Consider the following 23,764-nt stretch of genomic DNA (forward strand, 5'->3'; position numbering starts at 1 on the left):
ATTGTTTTAGTTATAGAGAATAAGTTGACACAATTAAAAATATTTAAGCAGTTTTTATTTTAAACTCAATGAATCAAAAAGTAAACTTTGAATTATATATCACAGTCTTTTCTTGGTGCCCTAAATAGCTTGGTTTCTTCTGTGGGGAAAACATCAGAACACCAAGTCACATTATGTGTTTTAAAATGTGTGAGAGAGGGGAGCCTGGGTGGCTCATCGGTTAAGCGTTAGACTCTTGATTTTAGCTTAGGTCGTGATCTCAGGTTTGTGGCATCGAGCCCCACATTGGGCTCTATGCTGGGTGTGGAGCCTGTTTAAGATTTTCTCTCTCTCCCTCTCTTAAAAAAAAACAAAAAACAAAAAACAAAAAAAAAATGTGTGAGAGCGTTTTGGATGTTATGAGTTCCAGTGAATTGTTTGGTAACTTCGCTATATTAGAAAGGTTAAGTAACATGCTCAAGGTTATATATTGATAAACATCAGATATGTCTGACTTCACATTCCAGATTTTTCCATACACTGTTTAGTAACATAAATAGGTGCTTGAGAAGATGTCAAGGTAGATATCTAGTTCATCTTCTGAGAAGTCAGCTTTCAACTAGATGCCAGGAATTTTGTTCTCCCTTCTGTGTTTCTGAACATAACCAAATACTCACTGAAACAGAGCTACAACCGTGACCATTGCTGTGAATGAGAGGTATATGGTACGGCTTTCTCTAACGCTGAGGGGAATTGATTTAGGGAGGTCAGGGAAGACTTCCATGAGGCAATGAAGTTTGAGCTGTAGGAGACTGGACACAGTTTATCTGGCTTCAAGCCTAGAGCAGCATACTGTACTTGTTCTGGGTGGTACCACTTCAGGCTCAGATCAATGAGTGCAAGCAGGTGAAAGACAGTGGAATCGGTTATATCAATTTAAGTTGTTAAAGGTTAATTCCACTAGAACTCCAACATGAAACTGGGCAATTAGGAAGAATTAATAACCAAAAGAAAACTAATAGGAATAAATCCTCAATGTGTTGTTTCCATGTATTAATCCAGATCTTTATTTCTCAAGTGTATATTTCTCAGTTGAAAGTTATACTCCACTTTCATCCCCCACAATATCCTTATCTCCCCAACACACACACACAGAGTTGAATTTATAATCACATAACTCTTGTAGGCTAATACTGAAAAGGCTAACTGGCCTTTCAGGGTCCACGGCCTGGGGGATTCCAAGTCAGAGAAGAAAGAATATGCTTGTATGGAACCAGAATTACCTTGGCTAGCCATTATCCTGTGGTCCCCACGTGTCCAGAGCTGCCCGGGCTCTTGAATTTACAAAAGAAATAGAAGCCCTTGTCCCTGTTCTGAAGGGGCTTGCTGCCTTATTGAAAGATAAGACGTGCATGAATCAAATATTCAAGACCCAGTTAATAAAGTGCTGAAATTGTGCAGGGAGAGGGGGTAGGCTTTCATAGAGGAAGAGGGCCCGGTTCAGGTCACAGTAGGAAGACTGCAAGAAGCCAGTGGGCATGAATCACCCTGAAGGGACTGAATTAGAAAAAAAGAAAAAGGAAACTAGTAACATGCACTGTATGCCTATTATATTCTAGGAACTGTGTTAGGCAATGTTTTATCTTCTGTTGGTCTCATCACAGTTTTGCGAAGCATGTCTAGAAACCCATGTTTCACAGGTGAGGAAACTAGAACTCGGGTAATGTTATCAAACATTGTCTTACTGGTTTCAAATATTATCAAATATAATCTATATTGCACAACTTCTTTTTTAGACCTTTCTCTATTTTCATACTTTGATTTTAGAGAACTACACCAACTGACCATGATTGAAGACAATAAGGAAAATAAAGACCATTCCTTAGAAAGAGGAAGAGCAACTCTCATTTTTTCCTTGAAGAATGAAGTTGGTGGACTTATAAAAGCACTGAAAATCTTCCAGGTAAGCACTCTCCATATTATTGCATAATACTCTTCTCAAAGGAGCCTCTAAAATTATATTTAAAATATAAATTATTATAAATTCTTCAGAGACGGATGGGAGAAATTTCTGAAGCACTTAAGTTTCTAAAATATTGCTTAATTCTAACAAATGGGCAAGGGATACAAACCATTTACAGAAGAGAAGATACAAATAGCTAATAAAGAAATGGGGGAGGAAAGATTCACTTCACAGATTTAAGAGAAGCAGATCTTAATTTTGTTTTAATGAAATAGAATATTAAAAATTTAATATTATTTAATGACATCAGTAATATATTTAATGACATTTTTAATATAGGAAAATAGCAAAGATTCTACAATTATACTGTTCCCTATGGTCAAAGCTTCAATGCATTTGGGACTTAAATACACCTTTGGTGTGAGGGTAAATTGGCACAATGTGTAGGGGAACGATATGTATTAGAGCCTTAAAATGTTCACACAATTTGACCCAGTAATTCCACTTCCATAAATCCATCTTTTTATTTTTTTATTTTTTTTTGAGAGAGAGCACGCATGCGCGAGCTGGGGGCGCTGCAGTGGGGAGAGAGGGAGAAGGAGAGAATCTTAAGCAGGCTCCACACTCAGTGCTCAGCGTGGAGCCCTATGCAGGGCTTGAGCTCATGACCCTGAGATCATGACCTGAGACAAAATCAAGAGCTGGAGGCTTACCTCACTGAGCCACCCAGGCGCCCCCCATAAATCCATCCTGAGGGAATAGGGGTCCGTCAGGCAGAACAGGAATATTTACCGAGTACTTACTGTGTGCCAAGTGCCCTGTAGAATCTAAGGATGTGGGCCTGAACAACGTAGACACAGTGCCTGCCTTCACACTATGTGTAATCCAGGGGGAAAGACAGACAGTAAACAAATAACAATAGTAAATAATTACATGTGTGTGAAGTGACCTGAAAGAAATACCAGATAGTATTATGATAACATTGAACTGGGGGACCTAACCTAGTTTATGGGCTTAGGGATACAAAGACTTATTTATAAGAACTAAAAATTATGAACAAACTACTTTTCCAAGGATAGGGGACAGGTTAAAGTATGCTAATAGAGCATCATTGGGATTAAATTCTTAGACTTTGGAGGTGGACCCCCTGAGTTCAAATCCTTGCTCTGTCACTTATTGGCTGGGTGATCATGGAAAAATTAGTCTCTTTGTGCTTTAGTCCTTTCATCCATAAAATGAGAACCCTGCCTACCTCATAGGGTCATTGTGAGAACTAACAGAATTAATATGTAAAGAGCTGATGTTAACTATTTTAAAAATCAAGTTTATATCCATACATGCTATTTTATAGCCATGTGAAAATAATATTTCAAAGAATTAAGAATTTTAAATACAGACCAGTTGTCTAGAAGAGTTGCAATGAAAAGCATGTTTTCCTACCCAATACACCATATCCTCAGTCCCATTCCCTGGAGTGAACCTCTCAACTATTTCTGTTCTTGATTCCCTTTGATGATGAATTTATAATATCTAAATATTGTTCTGATACCTCTCTTTGAGTTATCAACTTTACATATTTGCTCTCTTGTGAATGATATTGATACCATCTCCATCCCTTCTCTCTTTACTTTCCCCCAAGTTTGATAATTATATGATTATTTAACCACTTTATTGATTACCTTTGAGTTTTTAAATAATGTACCTATATTTCTTCTTCCATCAACTTTCTTCTTTATTTTATTTTTAATCAAAGAATGCATGTGCATGGTTTAAAAAGTCAACCCACACTATAAGGCTTATGAAGAAAATAAGTGGTCTTCATCATCTCCCCTCATTATTAAATGTTTTTATTTGTTTGTTTGTTTATGGGGGGAGGGGCAGAGGGAGAGAGAAAATCTCAAGCATACTCCCCGCCCAGTGCGGAGCCCGAGGTGGGGCTCGATCTCACGACCCTGAGATCCTGACCTGAGCCCAAATCGAGTTGGATGCTTAACCGACAGAGTCACCAGAAGGCTCCCCTTCATATCTCCTCATTTTTAAGTTTAATTTAGTTTGCTAATCTTACAGCAAAGGGTTGAGTTAATCATACACTTGAAATCATGTGTAGACTATCATCATCGATTTATACAGCCTCCTCCTGTTTTATTTCATTATTCCATTCAGTCTCCATTTCTCTCTTCTGATAGACAGCTGTTCTGATATATTTGATCTGTACATGGAATTATTTTTATGTGCACTTTAGAATATGTAGTTTTTACACGTGCGTGTTAATTTATATAATTGTTATTGTATAATATACTTTTTCTTTCACTCAGCACTGTTTTTAATATCTACCCATGTTGCTGTGTAACCGTCTCATTTTATTTTTCCTCAGCCTGCAGGAGGCAATTATTTCAACTCTTTTAACTACATTTTCTAGAATTTACTTCCATGTTTTTTTTTAAGATTTTATTTTTAAGTAATCTCTACACCCAAGGTGGGGCTTGAACTGACAACCCAGAGATCAAGAGTCCCATGCTTTACTGACTGAGTCAGCCAGGCGTTCCTACTTCCATGTTTTATAAACAGTACACTTGTTGTGTATTTCTTGATTTTTTTCACTTGTAGATACCACCTACTGATTTCCTACAATGAAAGTAAAGACAGCTTTTTTGACACAGTCCCCTTTCCAGTGGCCCCCTTGACTTTCCTTGCCCCCATCTTCCCAATGAAGTTATGTCCCAGTTTTTGGCTATGCCAGTGTTCAGTGTTTTCATTCTTAATATTATATAAATCTTGCTCAAAGAAGAACCACATTATCCATTATTTTGACTTCCTTTTTGGTAAACAGGATTACAACTTAGTGTTTAAAAGCATGGGCTATGGAGCAGGACAGCTTGAGTTTGAATTCCAGCTTTGACACTTATTAGCTGTGTGTCTTTGGGCAAACTGCTTAACTTCTCTGTGGCTCTTTTTCTGTAATTGAAATACAGGATAGGGAATGTCTCACTTATTACTTCTACTTTATGTAAATTTCCCTGGGTCTTCCTGACTAAAATTTTCTTCCAGATGGACTTTTAAATTATTTAGTTACATTTCCTCAACAAATTCCATCAAGATTTTGATTTTGATAATGTTCAATTTATTGAGTAATTTAGGAAGAATTGACAGTTTGCATCTTTGTCTCTAAAAACATAGTTTAACTTTATATTTATTCAAGTCATAATTCAGAAAATATTTATGAATGCATTCTTATTGTAAAAATTAGTAAGAAATAGATTAAACTCTACTTTGTTAAATTTTTTTTTAAATTTTTAATTTCAGTATAGTTAACATACAGTATATTATTAGTTTCAGGTGTACAATATAGTGATTCAGCACTTCCATACATCACCCTGCGCTCATCACAAGTGCCCTCCTTAATCCCCAGCACCTATTTCACCCATCCCCCCACCCCCCTCCCCTCTGGTGACCATCAGTTTGTTCTCTGTAGTTAAGAGTCTGTTTCTTGGTTTGTTTCTCTCTCTCTCTCTTTTTTCTTCTGCTCATTTGTTTTGTTTCTTAAATTCCACAAATGAGTGAGATTATATAGTATTTGTCTTTCTCTGATTGGCTTATTTCACTTAGCATTATACTCTGTAGCTCCATCCATGTCATTGCAAATGGCAAGATTTCATTCTTTTTTATGGATGAATAATATTCCATTGTGTATATATACCACATCTTCTTTATCCATTCATCTATGGATGGACAGTTGGGCTGCTTCCATAATTTAGCTATTGCAAATAATGCTGCTATAAACATAAGGGTGCATGTATCCCTCTGAATTAGTGTTTTTGCATTTTTTGTGTAAATACCCAGTAGTGTGATTACTGGATTGTAGGGTAGTTCTATTTTTAACTTTTTGAGCAACCTCCATACTGTTTTTCAGAGTGGCTGCCCCAGTTTGCACTTCCACCAACAGTGCAAGAGGGTTCCTTTTTCTCCACATCCTCACCAACACTTGTTATTCCTTGTGTTTTTTATTTTAGCCATTCTGACAAGTGTGAGGTGATATCTCATTATGCTTTTGATTTTCATTTCTCTGATGATGAGCGATGTTGAGCATCTTTTCATGTGTGTGTTGGCCATTTGGATGTCTTCTTGGGAGAAATGTCTGTTCATGTCTTCTGCCCATTTTTAAATTTGAATTATTTGGTTTTGGGTGTTGAGTTGTATCAGTTCTTTATAAACGTTGGATACTAACTTTTTATCAGGTACATCATTTGCAAGTATCGTCTCCCATTCAGGAGGTTGCCTTTTAGTTTTGTTGATTGTTTCCTTTGCTGTGCAGAAGTTTTTTTATTTTGATGTCATCCCAATTGTTTATTTTTTGCTTTTATTTCCCTTGCCTCAGGAGACATAACTAGAAAAATGTTGCTACGGCTGATGTCAAAAACTCTCCTTTACTTCTGATCAACTCCAGTATATTTAGTAACTGGCTTTCTTCTGTTGATTCCATGATGAAGTCTATGTTCCAGGATAAATCCTGTGTATTCCAATTTCCCAACATCCCTGATACTCTTTTTTCCTTGTGGTTCATGTTCCTAATAATTCTTACTTCATCTCTACCTTTGCATATACAGTTCTTCCTGTTTGGAATCCTCCTTCTTCCCTTCTGTCTTCCTACTCTATCTATTCTTTAAGACTCATCTTGGTTCCTGTCTGCTCTGTGGAAATGTTTACTTTCTCTAGCCCATAATGCTTTTTCCCAGAACATCTTCTGCACCTACTTACTACTTGTGTTTTCTCTTAGCCTTTCACGTGTTAGGCAACTAGATTATAAACTCCTTGTATGTCTTGCTTTTCTTCATATGCTTCACAGCCTTTACCTGCCTACATAGGTGTTCACCAAGTTAATTCAAATTGAACTGGTTAGTGTTGGAAATCGGCTATTCTAACCTCATTTTTTTTAGATGCTGGGTAATTGGTTCTTATGTTTCATTATTACGCCACTGGTGCTGGTCCTCAGCGATCCAAATTGGTAAGAGAAGATATCGTCCTCCCACAGGTTTGCACATATGGCACCCAGCTCAGGCTGGCATGGGAAGAGAGCAGAAGAAGCAATCTGCTTCAGCTGGTTACTAAGTTTGTAGCTTAAGAGATTTGAGGTATTAAATACACTGTTCAAGCTGTTCATCTAATTTTATTAAATGCATATTCACAAAAGAAACTTTCCTTTCTAAAGGACTAACATTAATATCACTTTTTGAAGATGCTTTTATTTGTAAGAAATTTTTGAAAAGTTCTTTTTATCTAGGAGATTTGATATTTTTATTTGAGGCCATTCAGTTCTGGCAATTTGAGGGACTTCTAGCGGGTGTTATTTTATTAGTTTCTGGAAGGTGTGATGAATTTTTCAACTTTTTTTGAACAGTACCTGATATTTAGGGGGAATTATTTTGCTGTTGGCAGCACTAAAAACAGCCTTTTTCTCTTTTGACTATGATGGTGAGTTTGGAATTGATTTTTAGTGGTAGTGAAAGTAATGAGCTCAGAGACTATTACCATTTGAGGCTGTCATATGTATCTTTACTCTCTGCTTTACCCAGGAGAAGCATGTGAACCTGTTACATATTGAGTCCCGAAAATCAAAGAGAAGAAACTCAGAATTTGAGATTTTTGTTGACTGTGATATCAACAGAGAACAATTGAATGACATTTTTCATCTGTTGAAGTCCCATACTAACGTTCTCTCTGTGACTCCACCAGACAATTTTACTGTGAAGGAAGAGGGTAAGTTTGAAAAGTGAAAATCCCACTCAGAAGATTAAGTACATAATGTGTGTCCAATCTTATATTTATCCTGAAGGCATGAAAATAAAAATAAAACACTGTCTCTTCAAATTGCTTAGTTTGGTAGTGAAGGGAGCAGAAAATGTAATTGCTCAAAATACTATAGAGCAATTATAAAGTAACATTTTATCAAGCGTGAGAGGAGCGAGAGGGAAACCTTGGGTATAAGAAAGAATTCAGAATAGTTAGAAATTAAGTTTTTTCAGTTTCCAAATCATTAAGCATTTCTTAATTTCACAAACCTTCAATTTACAATCCCTGAGCACTTAGAAATTCCCACAGGGCTTAGCATCTGGCAGATATTAAGTGAATATTCAAATTTGTTGAGAATATTGATTAGGGGCTGACAACTATGATGTGAATACATTCTTTACACACTCCTCCCTGTCCCCACTCCCACCAAAAGTGAGTGAAAAACAACAAAACCTCCTAAGGTTTCTAATGGCTAAGATCTTCTGTTGTGGAAAAAATCCTTGTCATTTACTTGGCACAAAAGATAAAAGGATAATTCAACCACATTTTGTATATAATACTCAATTTAAAGTAATCCCTTTAGAACATGCACAATATTGGGGTGTACTCAGGGCTGACACTCATCTGTTATGTATTTTATGGCTGTGTAAGTTATTAAAATACTAAATAAGCTTCCATTTCTGAGTGGCAGATAGCTGCTTCCCCAAGTCCCTTGCGTGTCCCCACCATGCGTAAAGCCTGTGCGCTCCAGATACCCTAGGAGTCCTAGGCCCCCTACCGACAACCAAAGGGCTAACAGCTGGTGGAGCAGAAGCCTAGGACTCTGCTCATGTCTATTTTGAGTGATTGTTGCCCCTGTGGTATTTCTGGTTAAATCTCTTGACTATCACTTCTGGGTGTGTTAAAAAGAGCATTAGGCTGGAGCAAGGAGGATTGAATTCTAGTCCCCTCTCTTCCAACAGAGATGAGTTTCCCTTAGATAAATTACCTCTCGGAGCTTGGTTATCTCATCTATAATATGAAGAGTTTTCTAGGGGCTAAATGGTTCAGTTGATATTTAGGGAATACCAACTTGTGTCAGTTATTTCTACTGAGAAGCAAGGATACAAATATATGTATGGTCCCTCCCCTAGAGTCCTTACCATTCTTTCCCGTGAGACAGATATAAGCAGATCCGTTTCCGAGAATCAGAGCAACCCGGAAGACGGAGAATTAGCTCCACCTGCAGGGTCAGGGAAGGTTGATTTGGGTCTTGAAGGAAGAGAAGGGTAGTCTCAGGAAAACAGAAGGATGGGGTGGAGCAGGAAGTGGGAGTAGGGTATAGGTTATCCAGGCAGGAGAACAACAGGTGCAAACCCCCAGAGTTACAGGAGGGCTTGTATGTCTGAGGGAGGGTGAGAGATCCAAGTGGCAAAGACATCAGTGATCTCTAAGAGCCTTTGCATCAACAAAAAGAAACATTCAGAGTTCTCATTAAATTTTTCACATTGGTCTGCAAAGTTACACATCCTAACTCTGCTTTTTTAAGGATAGCTAAATATGTAGCTTAAACAGTTTTGTTTTGGTTTTTTTTGGTGTATTTTAGGTCCGTTACCAAAATGTAACATTTCACCAACCCTTAGGAAATCAAGGCTCAAAATATATTTGAACTCAAAAATTTCAAATAAAATTTACTTATTAGAAATAAAGCAATTTACTTGTTCAGGGGCGCCTGGGTGGCTCAGTCGTTAAGCATCTGCCTTCGGCTCAGGTGATGATCCCAGAGTCCTGGGATCGAGCCCCACATCGGGCTCCCTGCTCAGCGGGAAGCCTGCTTCTCCCTCTCCCTCTCCCCCTACTTGTGTTCCTTCTCTCGCTGTGTCTCTCTCTGTCAAATAAATAAATAAATAAAATCTTTAAAAAAAAGAAATAGAGCAATTTATTTGTTTAAATTTTGACTCAAAGTACAAGCTACAATAAAAAGAATGTCATCCAAATGTATTTATGACTTTCTTAATTTTTTCTTCCTTAGTGCCTATTTAAGATTGTCTCTTCAACTGTTAGTGGTTTTGTATTTTGCAGGTATGGAAACTGTTCCTTGGTTTCCAAAGAAGATTTCTGACCTGGACCATTGTGCCAACAGAGTTCTGATGTATGGTTCTGAACTGGATGCAGATCATCCTGTAAATATTTTTAATAAATCTTTTCATGAAAATAATTTAAAGCAAACTAAAAATTAAGGGAAATTCTTTCCTTTTCTGGGAGAACGTGCTTATGCTAGACTAAATAGGATCTGGTTTTAATCTGGATTTCGGGAAGTGCCGGTAGTTCTCCACACTGGCGGAATCCCGACTAACTTCCTGAAGAGCATCTAACTTCACTGGCTCTGAGACACTGTCCCCTATCTGGCATTCCTAGTAATAAGAGCTTTTCTAAGAATTTGGATTATTGGAAAGCAGGGGGTAAAGATAGGAGGGGGAAAAACTTATCACCCATGCTGTCCAGCACGACTGGTTTATTAGGCAGTTGATGAACTAGGAAGTTGTTTCTTTGGAAAATTATATGGGACACGGTACAGGCATAAGCTGGAGAGTTAGTAAGCCCAGAGCATTAAGGTTGCTTATGGAGTCCCATGGTCCTGGGACGGTGGAGAAAAAAAGAGTGCAATTTTGGAGCGGTATGCACCAGTGCTTTGATCTGCCGCTTAGTAGCTCTGTTCATTGACTGCATATTGCCTTAAATGGCCCTCAGCTGATCCACCTATTTTTTTCTATAATATCTCATCGAGCAATTTATTAATTGCAATTGTACTTGCTCTCAAGGCATTTGCAGTCTAGTTGGAAAGACAAAGCACACGTCTATAAATAAACGTGAGATCAAATTGTGAAAAGTGCCAAGTGGCAGGAACAAATTGCTTTGAGATGTACACAAGAAGACAGACACTTCTAGTTGAAGAGATCAGAGAAAGGCAACATTTTAACGAGGACTTAAAGGAGTTTGGCAGGAAAGAGATGGGGAGGAAGGACAGTTCATTGCAACATGAGCAAAGGTTCAGAGGTAAGAAAATCTGGAGCATGTTTATGGAGAGGTGACTAAATAATTTCTTTCTGATCCACTGCCAAGTGCTATTGATTTTACCTCCTAAATATTGCTTAAATTTGTTCCTTGTTTATTCCTATTAGCACATCTTAACTTGTCTCCCAGCCTCCAGGTCACCACCTCAACCCAACCTCCTCATAGTCACTAGAATGATCTAAAACCTCAGTATGATCATTTTCCCTTTTCTGCCTAAAGCTCACCAACGATACCTAGGTACCCATCTAAGAAAATTGAAAACATATGTCCACACAAAAACTTGTACACAAATGTTCATAGCAGCTTTGTTCATAATAACAAAAAATGGAAACAACTCAGATGTCCATCCACTGATGAATAGATAAGTGTGATATGTCCATAAAATGGAATGTTAGTGATTATAAAAAAAAACACAAAATATTGATACATGCATGCTACAACATGGAGGAAACTTGAAAACTGGTCACAAAAGACCATGTGTTATATGATTCCTTTTATACGAAATATCTAGAACACCCAAATTTGTAGAAACAGAAAGCAGATTAATGGTTGCCAGGGGCTGGAGATGAAGGGAAACAGGAAGAGTCTGTGAATGAGTATGGTGTTTCTTTGGGGGATAAACATTTTCTGAAATTATAGTGGAGGTGGTTGCACAACACTGTGAATGTACTAAAAATCACTACACTGTACACTTTAAAATTTTATGGTGTGTGAATTATATCTCCATAAAGCTGTTGTTTAAAAAAAACAAAAACCCACCAATGACTTCCCCCTTACCCACAGACTGAAATCCAAGCTGTTTCCGACCTTTACTAGCAGACCTCGAACTAGTCCGCGCTGTGGCCCCCTCGCTCTCCGAGCTCAGCTCACATTTCCTCCGGCGCAGGCGCAGCGGGCTGTTTTTCATTGCTGTGCTCTCATTGGTGCTGTCCTTTCTGTTCTTTCCCACCCAGCTGTCCCCACTCGTTTACTGAGACTTAGCTTGGGAGTCATTGTTGGGAAACCCTTCCTGACCCCCACTACCCTTTTTCACATACTCTGGATGAGGAGTTTCTCTTTTGAGTTCCAGTGGCATTTTGGGCATATAAGGCATTTAGCATATTGTTTCATAATAATTGGTTGATGTAAACTCCTGGAAGACCCAGGTTGTGCTTTGTTCCTATTTGTTTCTCTGGATTTTAGCGCAAGGCCAAGTGCCTAGGAGGGGCTTGTAAATCTGTGTTAAAGAGATGAGTCTCATTCTCCCCTTTCAAGTGTCTTCCCTTTCTTTCCTGTTTTGTGTTATTGGCTGTTTTCTCCTGGGCTTTGCTTTTTGAAGTCTTAATTTTACCTATTTAAATAAAATATTTTTCTAAGTATAAATTCTAATGTTACTACCTTCTTTATTAGCATTGTTTGCTTTTGCAAATATAAGTGTGTTTTTACTTTGCGATACAATCTAAGGCTAGATTTAGCTGTCATGACTTCATGTATTGTTAATTATAATTTTATTATTAATTATGGTTATAGGAAAATATAGCTGAAGAAGTAGTCAAACAATTAAGAAAAAAAAATCTCACATTTGGAAAAGTGTTGTGTATTTAACTACGATGATGCTTTTCTTATTCCTTTTCTTATTCCTCAAACCATTTTATTTTAGTAGCCACAATAGTATAAAGCTTTCATATAACATTGCCTCTTTTTATCAACTTATTTTATTGAAATTCAATTTTTAGCATTAGTGTATCATTAGTTTCAGATGTTCAGAGTTCAGTAATTCATCAGTTGCATGTAACACCCAGTGCTCACTACATCACATGCCCTCCTTAATGCCCATCACCAAGTTACCCCATCCCCCCACCCATAACATTGCCTTTAAAAATGATCATACATTTCTAAACAGCGCTTGCTCAAAATAACAATAATGTAGCCCTTTAATATAATGAAACCTTCCCTAAATATCATTTGTCAGTATTTTTTAATATGGATATTTTTAAACTTTTCTTTAATTATCAGGGCTTCAAAGACAATGTCTACCGTAAAAGACGGAAGTATTTTGCAGACTTGGCTATGAACTATAAACAGTAAGTGTATTATAAAAATAACTTATTCAATTTTGAAATAATAAATGAATGGAGTAAATTATGCTCATTTAGTAGTTAAAAGATAAGTGCTATTTTTTATTGAATGCTAATTCAAAATAACTTTTCTTTGTCTCATTAGTGGAGACCCCATTCCCAAGGTTGAATTCACTGAAGAGGAGATTAAGACCTGGGGAACTGTGTTCCAAGAGCTCAACAAACTTTACCCAACCCATGCCTGCAGAGAGTATCTCAAAAACTTACCTTTGCTTTCTAAATATTGTGGATACCGGGAAGATAATATCCCACAGTTGGAAGATGTCTCAAACTTTTTAAAAGGTAATATGCTTAACTTTTTGTAAGGAGAATGTTGAACCCTGTTGTGATCATGACAGAATTTTTAATAGAGGAATAAAGTTCAAGTATATGGGAGGTCAGAATTTTCCTTACTCTGTCCTGGAGTATTTGGCATCCCATTTGAAGAGGGACAGTCATGATCTGGAGCAAGTGTAGAGGAAAGTGAGCAGAATTATAAGGGGCTTGGAAAAATCTATTATATAAATAAAATTTGAAGGACTCTTAGGGTGTTTAACCTGGAGATATAGGGGACATTCGAGCTTTATTTAAATACTAGCTGATCATCTTAGGTGATGGGGGGAATACTATGTTGCCCTAAAGTAAATGACAATCGGATAGAAACTGCAAGCTTTTAGCTCAAAATGGAGAAGACCTTGTTAACTGAAGCTCCTTTCCACCCTAAGACTCTATCATTTTCCCATGGAAGAAGATGTGCTAGTAGAAACATCAACAAAGATTAAGGACATTTTTTTTCTCTTTTAGTTCTTCATGCCTATTTGCTTCAGGCTTCCTTATTTTTTCTAGCTAGTATAGGAAGTAAAATGATCAGTTATCTCCAGGGTTTACAATATATAAGAAAAATAAGTATCCCCTTTGATCTCAGCAGACTAGAACCTTAGGGAACAAATAGAAGTTATGTTTTTCACTCTAAGGGAGTTTAGTTTATTTCCATCATGGTCTGAAATTCCTATCTTTGAATTTCTTACACAGACCATCATAAAAACCTACATATCTATTCAACTCCATAATTCTTATTAGCCAACCACTATGCACAACACTAAGAAAAACTAAATAGGAAAAGGCACTATTGTTTTATAAGGGAAGAACTTGTATAAATGGTTCCTATAAAAACTAGATTTAAAAAAAGTGATTAAGGATGACAGAGAACCAATGCATGTGACCTCACACTTGGGTATTACAAAGATGGGCAAGCATATGCTACAGAAGTTACCAAATTAAATTTGCTTGAGATTTGGAGGAAATATTTTGTTATGGATACAAAACTGAAAGCTATTCACTTGAGTTCTGGAGCATGAGTTGGATGCAGAACAGGTTGCTAAAGGTGTTTCAAGGGAAATTGTCAAAGAAGGAAACCAAACCTAAATGATAGTTCAAACAAAACACCGGTTGGAAGGAGCTCTCTACACTGTCAAATATGGTGGCCCCTAGACACATGTGGTTGTTTAAATAATTCACCTTAATATAAATCAAAATGTTAGTTTCCTAGCCAAAGTAGCCACATTTCAAGTGCTTAATAGCCACATATGGTTAGTGGCTACCCTACTGGGTAGACTAGGTATAGAACATTTCCATTATTGTGGAGAGTTCTATTGGACCATGAAGTCTACGCATCAGAGTGGGGGAATCCAAGTACAAAAGCAACCAGATGGAACTGGAAGAGCAGAGGGCAAGGGTTTCAAATGAACAGGGAGCGTAGAGCTTATAGAGGTCCCCTGAGTCACTGCTGCCCTACTGGCAGGCCCCCTTCTACAGAGGGCAAGCCGTTGTAGCTGTTGGGGAATCGAAGAGCACCATCCAATTTAGATCAAATATACTTTGCAAAAGAAAGTACTGGCTAAAAATGGCATAGCTTAAAAAGTGATTCTGATCTAAATTAATAGATCTAGTTGGTTTTTTTTTTTTTTTAAAGGAAGTAAGACTCTGTCTAGGAGATATTCTAAACCCTTTAAGGGGATAGCGAGGTATAATATAAGGAGACCTGGACTCTCATTCTACCTTTATCATCTACGGTGTGACTTTGGGCACATTATTGAGTCTCTGAGCCTCAGTTTAATAGTCGTCACAAGGAGGAGAATAAACTTTAACTCAAATTGTAAACATGACAGGAGATGTGATATGTAAGGTCTAACGCATTGCCTGACCCATGGTAAGTGCTTAATAATTATTACTTTCGCATAGTACACACATGATACATTTAGTTTCCATATTCTCCCTCAAAGTGCTGCTGGGTACCACTGGCAGGATTAAAATGTTACAGTAAATGGTCTGTTGGGGTGAAGATTTTCTTCATTTTCTCCTTTGCTTTGCAGAGCGCACGGGTTTTTCCATCCGTCCCGTGGCCGGTTACTTATCACCAAGAGATTTCTTATCAGGTTTAGCCTTCCGGGTTTTCCACTGCACACAGTACGTGAGACACAGTTCAGACCCTCTCTATACCCCAGAGCCGTGAGTACTTCTGTTTAATATTCATTCATCAAATAGTTATTTGTCAAGATGGTACTTCCTTCAGGAGTCTTGTGTGAAGATTAAATGAATGAACATGTGTAAAGCATTTGGAACAGTGTCTGGCACATAATACATGCTCCATGCTCTATATATGTTAACCATTATCATTACTATTATTAATTGACAACCTGTTACCTGTTAGGTGTCACGTGCTAGTCTAAGCAGAGGGAATGTAAAAAGAATCAGACAAAAATTTCTGCCTTCATATAATTTATTTTAATGGGGGATAGAGATAATAAACAAACAAGTAAATATATATAGATATAAATATATTTAATACATTAAAATATATAATATAATATATATACATTTATGTATATAAATGTGTATATATATATATATTTAATATCACCAATCAATGGTGATAAGTGCCATGGAGAAAAACAAAGCAGAGAAAGGGAAAAGAGGTGTATGTGTGGAGTGTTTCTATTTTGAAAAGTGTGATCAGACAAGGACCCACTGAGAAGGTGACATTTGAGCAGAGACCTGATTTGGTGGGGGTATGGGGCAGACATGTCTATGGGTATCTTATGTGTATATGTTTGTGAGTGGCCTAAGTTTTGAACCAAAATAGTTTCTTTAGTAAATTGTTAGTGTCTTTCGTGGTCCATTTGCAAAGTAATACCACCTGAATAAAAGTAAGATCAGATTTTGATTTGGTTGAATTGTTGACCATACATTTATATGTGACATAAGCATCACAGAGTGACAAACCTGTACCTCTTTTTCAGAGATACTTGCCATGAACTCTTAGGTCATGTCCCCCTTTTGGCTGAACCTAGTTTTGCGCAATTCTCCCAAGAAATTGGCCTGGCTTCCCTTGGAGCTTCAGAGGAGGCTGTTCAAAAACTGGCAACGGTATAAATCGGAAAATAGCTGTATAGATCAGTAATTCTTATCGGGGTGGGATGGGAGTGTGAGTTTAAAAGTGCATAGTCAAGATGACTGTTAGAAAATTTGTCTTTGCTCATATTTAATTTAATTTAAATAATTTCAATAGCATTAAAGGAGGATGTGAAATTTTAAGGTTCATCAAAAGGAGACATGTGCTTTAAAAAAGGTAGAGAAACACTAGAGTTCAATAATGTTAATTATTTGTAGATCTTTTTTCAGTAAAAATGATAGGTTCTCCGAAAATGATGCTAAAAATGTTTTTGAGCATTAGGTACAAGACACCTTGCTGGAAATACAAAGATGGAATAAGGCCTGGTTCCTGCCGTCAAGGAATTTATATACAACTTAGGGAGACAGTTGTGTTGAATGGATGAACTCTACAGAGAAGTTCAGGCAGAGTGTTCTGGGAGGGCAGAGAATGGCTTGGGGAAGTTTTCATGGAAGAGGAGTATCTGGACTAGCCTAGGGAAGATGAGTCATGTTTTCACCTGCCAAGAAAGGAAGAAAGAGCATGTTAGGATGAGGGCACACAGGGAAAGACAAGGAGGTGCTTGGTGTATCTGGGTTTCGAAATGACAAGAAGCTGGAACAGAGTGTGTTAGGGTGGGGGAGGTAGTATGAAAAAGGCTAGATGATTAGAAGAGTGCTTCTCAAATCGTGGTTTGGGGACCCCCTGGTGTTCCTGAAAACCTTGCACAGGGTCCTTGAGTGAAAGATCCACTCAGAATGCAAAGGGGATTTCAATATAAGAACTAGAGTTCATTGATATGGTTTCATATTCCACATTGCAACTGAACTTTAAGAAATTACCACTTGTTGAGTTTTGACATAGTATCAAAGAAGAATATCCACAGTTATCTGAAAAGGCTATTATAATACATAGCCTTCTTCCAACTACTTATCTGTGTGAGGCTGAGTTTTCTTCATACGCTTCAACCAAACCAACATATGGCAACAGGTTAACTATAGAAGCAGATAAGAGAATCCATCCTGTTTTTCCAGCCAGACATTAAATAACATCTGGACAGATATTTAAAAAGATTGGGAACAATGTAAAACAATGTTTCTTTCCTGACCCTTTTTTTTTTGTGTCCTACAATATAGTTAGTTTGCATTAAATTGGTATGTTACCATAAAATGGTTTATTACATTTTAAAATTAATTAGTAAACATGTAAATGTTTTCAGTCTTAACTCATATAAAGAAAAGGTCCTTCAGTCCTGAGTAATTTTTAAGAGTATACAAGAGTCCTGGGAACAGCAGTTTGAGAAGTGCTGGTTTAGAATAAAGCCAGATTGTAGAAATACCTGGGAACAAGTCTGGGGATCTTGAACTTTATTCCAAGGCACTTTGGGTCAGTGACTAAGAGTTGCAGTTTGTTTTAAATTGAGGTATTCAGGCTGTGAAAGTAACATCAATGTCCTTTTGCAGTGCTACTTTTTCACTGTGGAGTTTGGTCTCTGTAAACAAGACGGGCAGTTGCGAGTCTTTGGTGCTGGATTACTTTCTTCTATCAGTGAACTTAAGGTAAAAGCCGGAAGTCTCTCCATATAGCCATGTTTACTTAATATAATTGATATGACCTGAAAGAGTTTTTGGATTTGAACAAGTGCATGGAAAATACTTGGGGTGGCAGTAAACATCACTTAAGAGACAATTTTCTCTATTTCCTAGATTTATAGAGATACCCTAAATGTTTTTTACTTATATATGGAATTTAATTACTTAATTTCTTTCTTTTTTGAATATAGTTGACACACTATAGACATGTTTTATTTATTTTTTTCTTTAAAATTTTTTATTGTTTTGTTAATCACCATACATTACATCATTAGTTTTTGATGTAGTGTTCCATGATTCATTGTTTGCAAATAAACACCCAGTGCTCCATGCAGAACGTGCCCTCTTTAATACCCATCACCAGGCTAAACCATCCCCCCACCCCCCTCCCTTCTAGAACCCTCAGTTTGTTTTTCAGAGTCCATTGTCTCTCATGGTTCGTCTCCCCCTCCAGTTTCTCCCCCCTTCATTCTTCCCCTCCTGCCATCTTCTTCTTTTTTTTTTTTCTTAACATATATTATATTATTTGTTTCAGAGGTACAGATCTGTGATTCAACAGTCTTGCACAATTCACAGCGCTCACCATAGCACATACCCTCCCCAATGTCTATCACCCAGCCACCCCATCCCTCCCACCCCCTTCCACTCCAGCAACCCTCAGTTTGTTTCCTGAGATTAAGAATTCCTCATATCAGTGAGGTCTTTTATTTATTTAAAGGTTTATTTATTCATTTTAGAGAAAGAGAGAGCGCATAAGCAGGGGAGGGGCAGAGGGAGTGGGAGAGAGAGAGAATCCCCGAGCAGACTCCCTGCTCTGCACTCGGAGCCCTCATGCAGGGCTTGATCCCATGACCCCGAAATCATGACCTGAGCCAAAACTAAGAGCTGGCCGCCTAACCAACCAAGCCACCCAGGTGCCCCAATAGACATATCTTTTATATAAAAAGTATTTTAAAGCTTTTGCTTACAAGTTTTGCTGTTCCCTCACCATTTTTAGTGTGTTAGCAATAACTTCTCCTAAATTCTATGGAATTTTTTGAGAATTTTATTTATCTAATAAAGGAATGAACTTATGTTTGCTGAGTGATGGGTGTGTGTCAAATACTATCCATGGTACTTCTTGCTCTCAGGAGTCTACCACCTGATGGTGGGTATTAGTCATGTATATAAATTACTAGTGCAGGCTAGGAAGTAAGTGTCATAATGCAGGAATATACATAAATATTGTTGGGTGCCTCTTACACATGAGTGTTAGAACACAGTCATGGAGATGGTCTTGGGGCATTTATGGGGAACAGCAAGCCATTTGTTTTGCTGGAGTATATTGTGGGTTAAATAATGCTGTAGGAAATAAGTTTGGAATTGTAGGTTGGGGCCATTGCATTAGTACCTTCAGAGATGTGCTGATTCTGGTGGTTGTGTTTGGGATGTGATCCATGAAATTAAACAGTATTCTTTGATTCACTGACTCTTTGTCTTCTAGCATTCACTTTCTGGACATGCCAAAGTAAAGCCCTTTGATCCCAAGATTACCTGCAAACAGGAGTGTCTCATCACAACTTTTCAGGATGTCTACTTTGTATCTGAAAGCTTTGAAGATGCAAAGGAGAAGATGAGGTAAAATGTATCTTCCTCATGTCTTAACTTCCCCCTACAAAAGATTGGTCCAGTAATGGTAACAAATCATAGAAGTAGGCAGGTGGATAATTAGAAGCCTACGAGGTACCTTCTGCCTATGACGTATCTCCCTTTCACAACAAATATTTAGAGTATGTTGTTTATGGTGATGTTTGGTGATTGCATATATGAATCAGATACATTGAGAAACTGGTTTCTTTCCATCAGAGTTTATAATCTATTAGGAAAATAAATTGTAGACAAATTACTATATAACAGCATAGAAAGCCTTAGAGAGATACAGATGAAACTTTGTTCTCCATTTTATTCAGGAGCAATTTATTCCAGATGGGAGAACAGGGAAAGTTTAATGGCATCTGAGAAAGCACTTGAAGGATAAATAGGGTTTAGATATGTTAAGTTTTAGGCTAAGGGAAAGTGTAAAAAAAGGTAAGGGAGGTGGAAAAATATAAGAGTGTGATGCAATGAAGCTATGCTTTAACTATTTTTTTAACGATTTTGTTGATTGATTGAGCATGAGTAGGGGGAGGGGCAAAAGGAGAGGGAGAGAGAGAATCTCAAGCAAACTCTGTGCTGAGCATGGAAACTGATGTGGGGCTCAATCGCACCACCCTGAGATCATGACCCGAGCTGAAATCAAGAGTCAGATGCTCAACCTACTGAGCCACCCAGGTGACCTGCTATGCTTTAACTATTAATCAGCTAAGTGTGTTGTTAAGAAAGGAGGACATTGGAGGCAGAGAAACTACTCAGGAGCTTTTTGTAATACTTAAGGTGAAAATAAGAGCCTGGGCCAAGACAGAGGTAGTAGGAAAGGAAAGGACTATAGAAGCAGAATCAACAAAACATTTGCTGGAAGGGGTCTGAGGTCACAGTGAGATCATTGCGGGATATATGGGGGTTGAAGACATGCTCCGGGTCTTCCAGAGATTTTCTGTTACTTGCGGAGTTAGGCCAGGCACAGAACCAAATAACAATACTAGCAGGGCTTCCTCTAGCACGTATGACCCCTTTGCACAGACTTGAAGAAGGGGTCCCTTCTGGGTAGACCAGGTGGATTGCAAGCTGTATTTCAGCCCTTACTCATGTATGGTTGTCCTCTGCTGTGTTCCTGGGGTCCTGAACACAATTGTTCTTGGGGTTGCCAAATGAGTTCAAATGTTGACTTGATGAAGAGGGTAGGACTTGAATGCATGAAGAAAGGGTAGAAGTTAGGTCATTTGAGAGAAGGCTAGAGGAAGACATTCTAAACAGAAAGAATGTCCATGTGCAGGAGGCAGGACTGTTCCTGGCCTGTGTGTGTGTTTGTGTGTGTGTGTGTGTGTGCGCACGTGCACGCGCAAGTGCACACACGTGCAGATGTGTAAGTGTGCAGGTGTAGTTAAGTAAATCACAGCTGAGGGGTCTGTTACTAGGTGGTCAAGTGCTGCCATTGTCTCCTGATAAAGCTACTGTAGTTGGTCTCCTTACTGTAGCCAAGAAATATATAAAGTAATAAATCACCAGTAAAGTCATCCACAAGATCTTTCCCTAGCGATGCAGGGGTGGATGTGTCTATGACAGTTTTAGTTTTCCTACCTGTGTAGGATTCTAGGGGATCTCTGCATGTGCTGTGTAGGAAAGTAGTCAGATTGGTTGTGTGAACCACTAATAAAGATTTGTCTTTCACCTAGTGTGTGAAATAGGTTTGCTGTTGCTCATTCAGTTTTCATCCTCTGCTTCCTAGAAATTGGTTGCCTCTTATTTGTTTTCTTAAACAGAGAATTTACCAAAACAATTAAGCGTCCATTTGGAGTGAAGTATAATCCATACACACGGAGTATTCAGATCTTGAAAGACACCAAGAGCATAACCAGCGCCATGAATGAGCTGCAGCATGATCTCGATGTCGTCAGTGATGCCCTTGCGAAGGTCAGCAGACAGCCAAGCATCTGATGCTGAGAGTGTCTTGAGTGTCAATCCAGAGGCCTGTGGGTCAGCTCCTGCTTTTCTTGAAGACCTGGTTGTGGAGGGACAGCCTCCAGACAATATTCTCTACTCCTATTCCTTAATTAGTCCTTTGGAAATTTGTGCCTGAATACTGTATACCACTACCTATTATTTTTTTGGTAACGGCTTTAGTGAAATATGATTCATATACCATACAATTCACTGACCACTCATTTTTTATAGAGAATTTTTTGACCCTAGAGATAGATCTAATACCGGCTTGATTCTCTTTTCCCTAATCCTTCTTGAATAAAATGACTTTTATGATCACTTAAAATGCCTGCATGGGTATCATGGAGCTGACCCATACTATTACCTAAGATCCTCTTATTTCTAAAGTATCTTACTTATCACTGAATTTGTGCCATGCTTGATCACATTGACAGCCCTAAATTTAATAGGAGACCAGCTGTCTCCACTGCTAGCGTGGGCAGAAGTATAGAGGCCTTTGCATGTGAAGCATACCTTGTAAAGAGGAAGTAGTCTAGTTTCAAGTGTGGTATCTTGTAGGGAAATATGAGTAGCCAAATCTGGAAAGGTTGATTGGGGTATAATCCTCAAGAGCAGGCTAAGAATTTGGGACTTTCTTTGGTATGGAACTAGGGAGCCCCTTCCCAAGCGACCATCCTCCTTGAGTGAGAAACTTTCCTTTCTAAGGCACTGCACGATGCTGGTTTTGTTTTAGGTTATCGGTTCTACTCATGGGGCCAAGGGGAACATGGGGCAGGCAGGACCACTTGCAAGGCCCTATACTCACACATGCAGAGTATTATGATGGGCTTTGTCCTCAGGTTAGCAGGAGGTGGTATTGTCGTCAAATGGAGAGTTCAAACTAAGACCGATGAGAGAAGCACAAAGTTAAAGTTGGGAAAGCAACACTGAACACTTCATTTACAAGATATAAGTGAAGTCATAAATACAGAGGCAAGGCATAGGGGTAGAGGGTGGGGAAACAAGTGAGGAAATGGGATGTAGGAAAGGTTAAGAAGACCATTTTAGGTCTGACACCAATAATGCAAGGGTTGCAAGGACTGTTTTTTACGTGCTGTTGGCTATGTCATACAGGGAATGGACCTGATAGAAGAGGGTGAAGCTGGATTCCTGAATACATGCTGTCTGTTTGATTTGTTCCTTTCCTCCTCCACACACCCTCCTCAGGTTTCTGTTTCTGGTCCTCTTCTCTCTCTGCCATCTCTTCATGGGAAATGTCATCCACATCCATGACCTCAATTCCTTTTTTTTCCCTTTAAGATTTATTTATTTATTTTAGAAGGTGGAGAGGGGCAGAAGGTGAGAGAGTCCTAAGCAGACTCCATGCTGAGTGTGGAGACTGTCACGGGATTCGATCTCACAACCCTGAGATCAGGACCTGAGCCAAAACCAAGAGTCGGATGCTCAACTGCACCACCCATGTGCCCCCATGACTTCAATTCTTATTTTCTATGACTCCCATATTTGCAGTTCTAATCTTGTCATTTTTCTTGAATTTTTGCATTTTAAGTCCAGCTGCCTGCTGGATATTTTCCACCTAGATGTCCCTAAATCAGGCTAATGTTGTACAACTTCTTACGGTATCATTCACATAGAATGAAATGGGTTTGTACAACATGGTAGTCCTATCAAGTATCTCAAACTCAAAAGGTTAAAGAACCCCACAAACAAAACCTTCAGAATCATCTGAATATTACACCCCATCAACTTCCTCTCCTAGTGATGTCATTTCTGTTAATGATATATTAAGGGTCGTATTTTCCACGAATTTTTCATTCTTAATTAGCTACTTAAAAAACTGTGTTTTTACTTTTTTCCCACATTAATAGTCAAATTGTATACCCTTTAACACATTTTATTTCACCAGACCACTAGATTTTTTAATCCTTTTTAGACCTCAAAAGAAATCATAAAAAAACCTTTTTGTCCTACAATGAAATAGAATTGGGAAGAGAAATTCATGTTATTTCAGATTTATACATTACTTATAATTTTAGTTAAGTATAACTATTAATAGACCTTTGATAGTAATTGATCTAAGTTAGCTAATCTAAAATCATTTGAAATACTGATTAGCTAGTTTATAGTTGATGTATTTGGTTGCAAGGAAATCTATTGTAAGAAAATCATCACAGATAACAGTTAATAGCAAATTATACATACTGTATCTGGTTATATTAATACAACTTTGATCATGGTAAAGAATCATAGTTATTGAATTTTAAAACTATGGTATTTAAAACCA

General features: G+C 38.0%; 1 protein-coding gene across 1 annotated transcript; it reads left to right on the forward strand.

Annotated features, from left to right (window-relative positions):
- The first annotated feature begins 1,816 nt into the window (after positions 1-1,816).
- On the forward strand, positions 1,817-23,533 carry TPH1 (tryptophan hydroxylase 1). The gene is made up of 10 exons (XM_025894449.2): positions 1,817-1,942; positions 7,513-7,696; positions 9,791-9,891; positions 12,779-12,846; positions 12,986-13,182; positions 15,252-15,387; positions 16,179-16,305; positions 17,773-17,868; positions 19,385-19,518; positions 21,300-23,533. Exons 1-10 carry the CDS (start codon positions 1,826-1,828, stop codon positions 21,472-21,474), a joined length of 1,335 nt encoding a protein of 444 aa, XP_025750234.2. The 5' UTR covers positions 1,817-1,825; the 3' UTR covers positions 21,475-23,533.
- Positions 23,534-23,764: the final 231 nt, after the last annotated feature.

Source organism: Callorhinus ursinus, unplaced genomic scaffold, assembly GCF_003265705.2.
Source record: "Callorhinus ursinus isolate GAN/ISIS: 27379988/994484 unplaced genomic scaffold, GSC_fseal_2.0 scaffold49, whole genome shotgun sequence".
NCBI lineage: Eukaryota > Metazoa > Chordata > Mammalia > Carnivora > Otariidae > Callorhinus > Callorhinus ursinus.